This window comes from Falco peregrinus, chromosome Z, assembly GCF_023634155.1.
Source record: "Falco peregrinus isolate bFalPer1 chromosome Z, bFalPer1.pri, whole genome shotgun sequence".
NCBI classification, from domain to species: Eukaryota; Metazoa; Chordata; class Aves; order Falconiformes; family Falconidae; genus Falco; species Falco peregrinus.
This window is the reverse complement of record NC_073739.1, coordinates 71,387,353-71,399,932: the sequence shown is the minus strand read 5'-3', so window position 1 is coordinate 71,399,932 and position 12,580 is coordinate 71,387,353. Positions and strand designations below refer to the sequence as shown.

General features: G+C 35.8%; 1 protein-coding gene across 1 annotated transcript in view; it reads left to right on the top strand.

The window, feature by feature from the left end:
* Positions 1 to 12,580, top strand: part of WDR70 (WD repeat domain 70) — a 136,267-nt gene that overhangs the window by 28,996 nt on the left and 94,691 nt on the right. The window contains exon 6 of the mRNA XM_055790511.1: positions 8,142 to 8,201. Coding sequence (XP_055646486.1) covers positions 8,142 to 8,201 — 60 coding nt within the window. The remainder of the gene's footprint in view (positions 1 to 8,141; positions 8,202 to 12,580) is intronic.

The window sequence follows — 12,580 nt, the reverse complement described above, 5'->3', positions numbered from 1 at the left end:
ATTGGGAAACCATGTTGAGACTTCTAATTGCAGTACCTTTTCTAGATTGTTAAGCTATTGGAGTCTTTTCAAAAGGGGGGCATGCTGGTTAAGTGGCTTGAAAGGGAAGAGGTGTAATTCATGTTACCTGTTGTGTCTGGGAACAGTCTCTGAATTACCATTTGACCCATCATCTAATAAAGTATGTTGTATTTGACCTGTAATAACATTACAAATTTATTATTTTTAGGCAGTCATGTGTTGGAATGAAGATTTAATCTAAGGTCTTTTCCCTTGCTGGTTAAACCTGACAAAACACTCTGGTTCAGATCATAAGAAAAAATTTCATGAGGCTGTGAATTAGATGATGTTGAGAGAAGCTAGACACAGTACCGTATCTGTATTGAATAAATAAATTTACTTCTTGTAGGCATTGGAAAGGAAGTTCATCTACTTAAGCACCTCCTTAATTCTTGAATGTACCCTGGAGTAATGTAATTTAGCTCAATAAAGGAAAGAGTAACATCTCCGTAGTCTTCCTGTACTTGAAATCAAGACATAAGTTCTGTGCTGTTTTGAGTGTTAGCCAAAATAAAGGTAACACTTTTATTGGGATAGATAGTATTTTGTAGGGCCCTTGCAATATTTTTTAATTTTGTATGTTTTCTGCATTTGTCATATTATCAATGTTTTTCCATGAGTAACAGGTATTGTGAGTGTTCCAAAGGAATATCAGCCAAGGTGATTCATATCAGTGTTTGCAGGTATCCTCCTGTTTTCCATAATACTTCCCTTTTTCTTTATCTTCTTTTGGCAAAAACTTTAGAACATGCACATGTAGGCCCTGATTCCTCCAACCTAGTGAAGGCATCTAGGTTAGGAGTTTAGTTGCCTAGCACTCCCTGAATAATTCATGAAGAGGAGAGGTCTCCATATGATTTAGTTTTTTCATACACTGATTCTTCTGGAGGTATTTGTCTCTTTTTAAAGGCTGTATAGGAAATCTGAAGTAAGTGTTTTCCATATTTAGATGCATCACATTGAGAAACTCAGATTATATGAATATGGGCCAAACTGAGTTTAATAACATGCAAGTTTGCTTCAGAATACATCTGTCAACTCTAACATCTAAAAGAGAGGAAATTAAAAGTTGTTGAAATGTCCTTTCAAAACTGGATGCTTCCTTCTGCCTGCAAGTTGGTGGATAATGCGCCCCTGTAAGTACAAAAACTTTTCTATTTTTTGTTGCTGTAAAACAGCATCTTACCCATCACCTACATTGTGGTTTTTCATACTCTATCTTTCTGTGCGTGTACTGTTGTGTAACCTTAGTGTATATCTTAGATACTTATTTTTCAGTGTGAGTTATGGAGGAAAGTAACAAAAAATCATGACTTGGAAAACCTGCCCATTTTACAAGTAATACGGTTTTAATCAGTGCATGAGGAGTAACTTGTGGAACAAAACATGAACATCAGTGTGTGTTTACAAAACAAGTTTAAAAAGGAACAGAAAAAAATCAATTGAAACTCTTATTACTGTCTTGAGCTTTCAGTGCCGTCATGGAAAATTCAGCTGGGTGCCTAACAGCTTAAAACGTTTTTCAAGTTTGAACAGAGGAATGAGGCATGTTTTCTTCCAGATCTGTGAAATACTCCCCTCCCCACACCCTTTTATCTTTCTTCTAGTAGTGTTTTAAATTCAATATTGAAGAACAGAACAAGATTCAGTTATCTCTGTTCATCATCATAGAATAGTCGCTTGATTTCATTTACTTACATGGATGCAACAACTATCAAAACTGGTTGTGAGGTAGGAAGGAAAAATGCATTTTTGTGGCTCTGAACTTAACTGCAATAACGTAGAGGTTGTGCCAAGTGTCACCCTATGAAGTCTGATGGACTTCTGCAGCTTCTTTCCCATTGGAAGAGAACCATTCTGGCGATAACTTGAGAGAGACTACTTGGACCTGTAAAACTGAACACATTAGATACAGAAATTGGCAAACAACAACAAGCATGACTTGCTTTTTTATTGTAACTTATAAAATAAAAATAGTTTATAGCCTTCTGCTATTGGTAGTAGCATACTTTTGTGCCTACATACTGCAGCAGCTGGACTGGGTTTCTGTGGTGCTGTTCTAGCTGCACAATTCAGTGCTTTTCTGGGGTATTTTATCTGTCTAAACTGAGGAGCTTGTAGTGGTGTAACTCTGCTTTGGGAATTACTATGTCAGAAATTGCATCTTTTCTGTTGTGATTGTTAATGGCTTGTCTGCTGATTTGTTTTATTCTTAAAATCTCCTACAAGCTTTTTCTTTCAATATGTTGCATAATTTACAGCATGGACATTTTTATTAGGATACACTACATTTCTCCTTTTAACTACTGTCACTCCCGAGTACTCTTTTTTTTTTTCTTTCTTTTTTTTTTTTTTTTTTTTTTTAAACCACGCTTATTACTTTGAACTCTTTGTTGGAGAAGAATGATGCGGAAAATTGTTACTGTCTGGTCTCAAGGAAGATTTTAGCAGTATGTCAGTCTGTGTGCTAATGTCTAAAACAAAAGCCTTTCAAAGGCTCTCAGATTTTCCTGCTCCCCCCAGCCTCACCCCCTAACAGTGTGGTGTTTGCTTTTCCATGCAATACAGTGATTTTGGTGGGGAAGAGAGGAGGCTTTAAAAAAATCATAAAAGTAAACATGAACGTGACATATTTAAACAAAATGCTTGAAAATAGAAATTTCTTTTTCCTTAATTTACAGAAGGCCTGGGATTTGAATGATTAAAACATGTTTTTCTGCAGGGAGTCCTTCATTTGAGTGTTTGAATTGCTGAAGTTTTAAGTAGGTGAAGGTAATTCTATCACCATTAGGTGCTAGGGTTTGTTGTCCCCCTCCCACCAGCTATTCCTGCCGTTCGTTAGGAACCCAGTCATTCCATCTGTCTTCTAGTAAGGCAGCAATAATATGTGTCAGACCACCTCTGTTAAATCTGTTCTGTGAAACCTGCAGTTTCACCAGAAACTGAGAAGTCTCTGTGAAGAGAAGCCACCTTCTCTTCCCTCCTGCCTGTGAACAGACAGAGTCTTCCACGTTGAGTGCATGAAACGAGACCCAAAAGATCAGGGTGTGAGTGTTCATGCTTGCAGCAGAAGACATTTTTTAGTCTTCTAGGACATAAGGTATTTAAAGTAAGAAGCAGCCAAGCCAACTTCAGCCTCTTCTGCTCAAGAGAGGGGAAGTGCTTACCTTTAGTTTAACCACTTGTACTTTTGCATAGTTTTTCTTTGTGCTGTACCATAGCTCTGCTCCCACAAGTGAGAAGTCTCTTCAAGTCTCCAGCAAGTCAGCATTCTGGGAAAGCTCTAAGAACACAGGAGCTATCCAGAAAAGGAAGGTAGCATTTTCTTCCAGGGCAATGAATGAAATCCTCAAGGAAGGCAAGAGCCTCTATACTGGAATCTAGGGACAATTGCAAGCACAGAGGGAAAAAATAGTATTGTTTCCTCTGTTAAATTGTAGTCTTGTGTGGGTGCCCAGGAAAGCTCCCATTTAAGGGCCTGGTGTGTAAAAATAAATGTGAGATCATCAGAATATGTCATTGTGGAACTTTTTCATAATCTTTGCTTTTCTACGTTTCAGTCTGTGAATGGATCTAATGGTCATTCTGAAATGACTTCTGGGTGGTCAGTCTGTTAGAAAGGCTAACAGATGGCAAAGATTGAAGTATTTTTTAGTTGTAAATGCCTCTCTCTGATACTGTTTTGGGGTTTTTTTATTACTTTTATAGGACCTAACATTCTCCCCAAGCCAAATCTTCGGTTTACCAGCCCTTTCTTTTCCCAGCTCTTGTATCTTTCTGTCTTCTGCCAAGTCCCAGTGATGATTATCGCCCATGTTCACAATCCCATGGGTACTGAAGGATATTTTACAGAATGTAGAAATCCAGTTTTTTAACCATTTTTCCCTTCTTGGGTCTATTCTTTCACGTGTCTGATTTGACCTGCATCATTGGTTTGTTTGATTTTATTTATTTTTATTTTATTTTTTTTTTGGTTTTGTCTTTGGTTTTTCTCAAGAGGTCTTGGGAGACTCTGACCTAGCTTCAGCCTTTGGTTTCTAGTGGCATTATTTTCTGAGCATTACTTGAGGGTAAGGAAGCTCCCAAAAGGAACAAGAGAAAACCAAACCCACAGTATTTAGGGGCAGTGGCGCAGTGACTAGAAGAGTGTTGTCAGGCACAGGAACTTAACAGTCAGCTAGGGCTGGAATTCCATGAAAAAACATAACTGCAAACTGCAGATGTGATTTCTGACTTACAGTGTCCCTTTGCAGAAATTAAAAAAGGTAAGACTTTCCATTTTTGAGAAAAACTACAAACTCCTAGTATGCATTATTTCAGATTTAATATATATTAATCTTTGTAAGCCAGAGAATTGTGAATTTTTGTAAAAATCATAGAAGGTATGTCAACACCAAAACGGTTTTCCTTTGTTTTTGCTGAAAGAGTACTCTAACATACTGTCTTTTCCTCATACAGTTTAAGAAGAAGAAGGGGGGTGGGGGAAAGAAAAAACAACAAAATCCTGTGAAGTTTTAATCTCACATAGTTACAATACAAATTTTCTAGACCAGCATTATTGAAATATTAAAATCAATTTGTGTAAACTTAACAGCTGAAATCCAAGCAACAACCGGGAAGACCTGGAAGAGCTGGTACACTTTGGGCAAACTACCTTTATGGTTTTTCAGACTTACGCTAATATTCCGGTATACATAGGATCCTGTTGTTTAAAGCTGACATAAAATGTATTAACTATATTTTCCTGTGAGAGCACGAAAAAGTATTTTATGGCATTCCTTATTCTTTGGAATGTAATAAAAGTGGTAGTTACATCTGATTTTTCTGTGAGCATATAGGCATCTGTTGTAGCAGGTTAGAGTATTTATAGCATATTCAGTCATTTAGGAAGTTCATGCTTATTCTATTTTAATAACTCACCTTGGGTTTTTTGTAAATGTTTTGCTGATTGGAATATGTTATGCCAAGATCTGTTCCTGGACGTTTTCATCTTAATTTTTTGTTTTGAATAGTCTAAACAGTTACTTTAACTGTCAGGCATCCCCTGGACACTGCAGAGTGTAGCACTGCTAGCACTCACCAAATGTCCAGATTTTGGGCTCAGGCTGCTTGATTTATCAGGTGGCAGAATATATTCCTATCTGCTGTTCTCCATTAAAGATAAGTAGCCAAAGCAGTGTTCAACATGAGTGTGCTGTAAGCAAAAATGTTTTCTATGAGTGGTTCACTCTTTCATTGAAGAGGGATTTTAGTATTGTCACCTGGAGGAGCTAGCAATTAAACTCATGTAAGTTTGTTCTAGCACATTTTTTTAATTCTTTTTTTTTTTTTTTTTTTGTTTAAATTATTGGAAGAACTCTTAAAGTAATTAAGATACTCTTTCAAAATTAAATCCACTGCTGATGCAGTACAGACACACAATACCTACCTTTGTGGTAAGGTACGTGAAATGAGCAACCGTGTAATGCTCCAGTAAGTGGACTGGAATATAAAATAAGCAGCCTTGCAGTGATTAAGGTAACAATGAGCAAAATGCTGTTTCTCCTTACAGCAACAAATTGTTTCTGTGAAAGCTTTTGAAGAAGTAGTATATCTTTTGTTATGGGTGGTGGCAGTATGAATCTTGGAAGATGTCTGTTTCTTTTCATGTCTCTGCTTCTATGGAATGTACTTTGATGGCAAGTACAGGTAGCGGCTGTTGAGTAGTTTTTTGCATCTGGAGAACAGCAAATACCAATTTATAGCACAGGGATTCATGAGACATGGGAAACTTAATTTGTATTAAAGTTACACCTTTGTCCAGATGCTTTATAGCGTCAATTGAACAATAAACTCATTTTCATAATCACAGCTTCAGTTGGCAATTTTGGGTTACACCTGCTTCTCAGCTTGTAAACTACTGAGTCTGTGGGAGTGTCTGTTAATACCATGTGGGCTATAGCTTTGACAATGTCATGTATAGATATTTGTAAACCTTTACTGTTACGGTATGGTGGTTTGACATTGGCTGGCTGCGAGGTGCCCAGCAAGCTGCTCTATCACTTCCTTCCTCGGTAACACAGTGGGAGAGAAAATAAGATGGAAAAACCCTCTCATGGGTCAAGATGAAGGCAGTTTAGTAAAGCAAAAGCAAAGGCTGCAGGAAAACAAAAGATTTATTCTCTACTTCCCATCAGCAGGCAATGTCCAGCCGCTTGCCAGGAAGCAGGGCTTCAGTACATGGTAGTGGTGGCTGCGGAAGACAAACATTATAATAACGAATGCCCCCCCGGCCCGCTTCTCCTCTTTTCTCTTAGCTTTTTATTGCTGAGCAGATGTCATATGGTAGGGAATATCCCTTCAGTCAGTTTGGGTCAGCTGTCCTGGCTGTGTCCTCTCCCAAGATTTTGCCCACCCCCAGCCTACTGGTGAGGGAGCAATGTTGGAAGAGACTTGGATATATGTATTGGATATGTATTAAATCTGAATGTTGGAAGGCCTTGCTGCTGGAGCACTGCTCAGCAGTAGCTGAAACACTGGTGTGTTATCAGCACCTTTCTAGCTGCCAATACAAAGCACAGCACTATGGGGGCTGCTGTGGGGAAAAGTAACTTCATGTCAGCCAGACCCAATACATATATTTTCAGACTTACCATGGACCATAGTCCTATAAATATTTTCTGGCTTAGGTGCATATATGATTTTCATGCTAATACTCAAGCTCCCCTTGAAACACCTGTGGCTATTGAGGGTGTGCATACTGTGTGAATGTGAAAGCACTGGTCATGAGTCTTCTGCTGGCTTATCTCTGTATATACATGTGTGAAAAGGGAAAGAAATGATACGTTTGTTTTGGGAGTTGTTGTTAGCTATTAGTAGAGCTGTTAGTGGCAAGAATTCATTTTAGAGGGGTTTGGTTTGGCTAAATCAAAGATAATGAAGTTTTTTGAGTTTTATCAGAGAAATAAAGCTGGTAAAACTGCATGATAAAATGAGTATGAAGGAAAATCAGCCTGATGTTATAGGGACTTTTTGTGGCAAGCATGGAAAAAAAGGGAAGGAAATGGCAGAGGTGGATAAGGAAAGAGGTATAACATAAAATATAAAGTGTGCCTAAAAATTATTTTTAAATCATACTTAAGCAACAGAAAATTATAACAAAGATATCAAGCATCAAAAATATAATTATGTCTGTGTTAGGAAACTTCAGGTAGTACTAGACAAATCAGCATTTTGAGGAGAACGATTCATATGACCTTTGTAGAACCTTGCCGCTGCCTATATATGCTATCTAAGCACATTCCATAAAAAATGGAAGTGCGAAAAGGAAACAAACATCTTCCAAGATTTGTACTGCCATCACCCATAACAAAAGATAGGCTACTTCTGTGAATCAAAGTAAAACTTGAGTACTTCCAATACATTTCTTTCTATGTAAGTTAACTCTTTTCATATTTGTGTTACAAATGTTAGTGTGATGTGGTAGATTTTTTTTGTTTTTTAGACCTTTGACCTGTATGTTGTTATCAAATGAAATTCCCTGAATTACATTAACTATGTTATGGCTGCCATTGATGTGGCAGCTGTGAAGACCCATGAAAGCTGGAGATAATGGCACAAGTGGAAGTCAGTCCACAGTCTTAATAAACTACATAGGTAACAGTTCCTGTAGTGAATTTCTGTATTTTTTCATTAATTTTGTTAACTTCATAGGGTCCTTTTATTTGAAAAGACATTGTATAATAACGATGGATTGACTAAATCAGAAATCAAGATTGTCAGATATTGGCGATTGAGAAGCAAAGAAAATTTTGATGTTTGCTAAAGAGGAAAACAAAGAAATCTTTCCCTGTTTGTGTTCTTTGTTAAGGTAGTCTCATAATTTTTTAACAATTATTCCTCATCTTTTTAGGGGTATATCCATGAAAATAAAAATCTGGAATCACTCTTTTTTGTGACTTCCCTGTGCTTTCTCCTTCTTAGGTTATGGCTGGTGTGAGGGAAACCTTTCTTTCTTTAATATATACTGTGGTATTGAGTGCGTGTTTGTTTTGTTTGTTTCTGTCATAATACTATTTTCTTTCTTTTTTTTTTTTTTCTAGAACCCTGTAAAGAAAATTCCAGATTCTCATGAAATTACACTCCAACATGGGACAAAAACAGTAAGTGATAACACATTTTCAACACTATTTGTTTTTCTAGAACTGAGCCAGTCTATGAAATAAGTTAACAAATACATACTGTCAACGAAAGTTCATGAAGCTAATTCTTTCTCTTAATGTATTATTTTAGTTTAGCTCTTTTCTTAATTACAATTGAGTGTGTTTTAGGACTGCCTCTTCACTTCCTTGTAATAACCAAAACATGGCTTGGCTCTATTTGACTCAATTGTGGTCTTGTTTTCTTCTTCCTTTTTGTTAAATATACTCTTTGCCATTGTTGGAGGAGATCTTCTAGGTTAGCCCTTTCTAGTCTAGACATAGGTCTAGTTGAGAACTTTATTTGGTCATGGATTTCAAAGAGAATGTTATTGCTGAAACTTCTAAGACTTCTTTGTAGCTGAATACAGGTCTCCTTCATTCTCCTTGAATCTCTAAGTGGCTTTTATGTATCATTCTTAATTTCTTGAAACCTTGTTCTTCCTTGTCTTTGTATCTTTTCTAGGTTTCACCTCCCATATTGCTCCTTAACTTTCTTTTAAAGAACCACTGTCCAACTCTGAGCTATCATTTCTTTGTTCTAAATATTTTTATTTTTAAGTAACCTCAACTTCCAACACAAGTTCAACTGCTTCTATGTGCTGCTTGATTGAAGATCTTCTTTTATGGAATTTGTTTTCTGGCCATGAATAACCCTGACTCTCTCTCCAAATCCTTTCCCCCTATTCCTTGGCCATTAAAAAAAATACTGCTGTTGTTTATCCTCTTCAGTTTGGGCCATGACTTAGGCTTCAATGAGAAAATAATAATAGAATGTCTTTTTTTTTTTTTTTTTTTTTTTTAATTAATATATCCCTGTCATCTAGTTAATAGAATTCTCACTCACAGCATTCCTCAGAATTTATTTTTTGGGGTGTGGGGGGGGTGTGGAGTGGGTGGAAAGAAAGGGAAGAAAAATGAAACAAAAAATTATTTGAGAAAAATGCTTCTAATGAGGATTTAAGCAATCTAAGTAAATGTATAATTTTCATTTAGTGGGTTTCTAAGAAAACTCGTGGATTTGTTTTATGTTTATGTAATTAACATAACCATACACTTAATCTAATATTCAATAATATTAAGTAATTATTTTTATTTATAAACTTGTTAAATCACACACATATATAAAAATAAAACATTAAACCAATAATTTGAGTTTTAAAATTTGAATTTTTAATAACTAATTTCTTTATCAGACATTTTAAAGGAATTTTCTGGAGGTTTAGACTTAACAGTAAATATTGAAATTTTTTATAAGTTTTCAGAAATAATTATATTTTTGTGTTTATTCATTAATCTGACATTAAACTTTGTGGTTTGTCTTGAGGTATGAAGAGGTGATAAGGCTTACCCATTTGTTTTATCATAGTGCTAAACATACATAGAGGGAGGAGGAGGAAGAAGCAACAAGTGTGTTATGTGAATATATATATATATATATATGAAAATATATAGTCATGAAAAAGGAAAATATTCTCTTAAGACCTGTAAAAGATGCATTGTATTACACTAAATTAGAGTGGATTTTTTGCTCACAGTGCACATAACTTTGCATAGTAATTTGTATGCATACTAGGATTTGCATACTAGTGCACTAATGCAAACCAGTTTTCCATTTTACATGCGACAGCAATTGCTTCTGCAGTATGTTTCTTGAATACATTTCCTAACAAACTTTATGTAAATGTTTTCAGTTATTTTTCTCTGTTAAAGCAGTAAGTCTTTTGATGGCTTCTTAAAGCATAAGCTCGTGTTCTTTCCAGCTAAAAGGGTTTGTAAAGTGGAAGTTGCAGTTTTGGAAGACTTCTGGGGTATTTTGAATGCATGAGAATGCAGCTGTCGTCACCTAGAGAAGAGGTGAATTATTATGTGGGTATATATAGCACAGTTGGATTAGACTGGATGCAGTGAAAGAAATATATAATTGGAAAATACCCAACTATTCTGTAGAAGGACAATCTTTTTGTTTTGTGTTGGAATAATGAACCTACTTAACATGTCATTACACACATATAAGGATGGGAGCAACTTCATATCTTGATATCAGAGTTTCACCCTGGTGTTTTAAAATAGTCTTCTCATTATGTTCATACAATGTACTGTAGCAGCTAAACTTATGTATCCCATCTGTACCTCTTCAATCTAATGAATGTTGGTTTGATGATGACTGTATTCCTGTGCAGCTGAAAAATCCCAAAAAAGATTTCCCAAACTGGAGACTCTTTCCAGAAACCTGATTAATTTCCTGGTTGCCTTGCTTATACATTGTAATAGGAATTGCTGTTCCCAATGAAACTTCAGGGTTATGTTTCGTTTTTTAATCCTGGCTCTTTAGAAGCATAGGTGGGTATGAGAAACAGTACATAGTCAGGGGTATTCTGAACAGTGTGCTCTCGAATGTCTCATCACAGCTGCTCCTTCCTGTAGTAGTTACTGTAGAACACTTGAGTCTATAAATGAATGGATGATTAATCTGGAGATGCCCATTTTTTCTGCATGTTAGAAATCATGAATTAAATGAATGGCTTTCAGAATTTGCGTTTAAATGGTAAAAGGGGCATTTTTTTGGAAACACATAAGAGGTTGCACTGGTTTCATTTGAAAATCAAGTATGTCACAGTGGCATAATCACTGCGCCAAGTTCCATTCATTCCTAGTAACAGCACAAAGCAGCACATTTAAAATTTGATTCAGGGAAATGAAAAGAAAAATGTTGATTCTTATGAGTAACACTGTAAATTAGATTTTTTTTTGAGGGGTACTGGATTAGGACATCTGATGATCCTTTGCATTCTTTAGAAGAATGACATTTTAGACCTTGTCTAAATGATAGGAATTCTGCAAGTGAAAGCTCTAAATTAGAGCAAAACAATTAGATTAAGGAGGAGTCAGTTGCCTGGTGAACACCACATCATTTCGACAACATCTTGCTTTTCTTAAAAGTATCCTTTTCAGCCTGTTGGCTGTAGGATGACACTGTATGTTTGAAATACCCGTATGTTGAGTTATCAACATGCGGAGCAGCGTAAGCCTTAAGGAGAGGACAACTGGTAAATCAGAATTTGATTAGATAAGGAATACCTAAATGAACCTTCTCTACATGAAACTAGAAAAAGAAAACTCAAAAGAAGACCATGTTCTTTCATATAAGAAAACCTCATTTTTGGCAAAACGAATTGTTCATCTTAAAGTTTAAGAATAAATTCCATTAATGACTGGTGTTTTTATTGAGAAAAAGGTAGATTATGCTTTCAGCTGGGCATGGGAAAGGGAGTATCTCATGCTAAATTCCATTTTTTAAACTGTTTTGTTTGGGAACTGTTCAACAGTTTACATAAGTTTTAAAAGTCTCCATAACAGTGTATATGCTAAAGCTTTAAAAAAAGTACAGCAGTAGACTGATACATCTTTGAGACAAGTGTTTTTTGGTGGTACTTCTGTGTGTCTACATTAAATCATAGTGAGTGTCGGTACTTTTCGTGTACACAGGTAAAGAAGATACATACAGGTGAGCATAATTATGTGCAAGTTATTGTAATTTTTGTGCATTAAAATCTGGAATTTTTAGTATAGGTTTAGGCATCTGAAAGTAATTGGCTTGTTCCCTCTCCTTCTTTCCCCTGTCCCCCAAGAAATTCAGTGTTGATACCCTTTGGCCATGACATTATTCTCAGGTGTTACCTTTCAGTCAGAGATGAAAGCTTTTCTTTTTTATTCTGTGTACAGGTTTTTCATTTGGTTGTTTTTCTCCCCATGATTTTCTGTAAGTTTGAATGTTCTTGGTGGTGGAGTATAAGATTATTTTTTTTTTCCTTCAGAATCTTCTGGCTCATCTCTTCAAATCCCTTTCCAGGCACTTTCTAGAACTTTTAAGAAAATTACTATTATTATTATCATCATCACTATTTTCGTGTGTTGAAGACTGTCTTCCTTGTTGTGAAAGGGTTTCTGAATCTGGTTATCCCGTATATGGGAATGACCTTGTTTTTTGTCTAGTGGTTAAAAGTCATCCTCTCATGAAGCATGAATTTCATAGGAGTTTTATCTTCTCGTGAAAACTTGTTCAGTCATTTTTATGTTTCCGGTTGGGTGTATTTTTGAGTAATTCTAAAAACACTCTTGTTTTACTGTTTTTGACATCACTTTTCAACATTATCTCATGTTGATGACTTAATTTTGGAGAGTTAATCCCTTTACTTGATTTACAAATTAATTTAGTACACTGTTTAGCTAACTTTGTATTATTAACACTTGGGAAGAAATCATTTTGAAGGTTAAGTGAAAGGATGTTTAACCCAAGAGATGCTTTCTGTTACTGTCATTTCTTGATACGGTGATTGGAA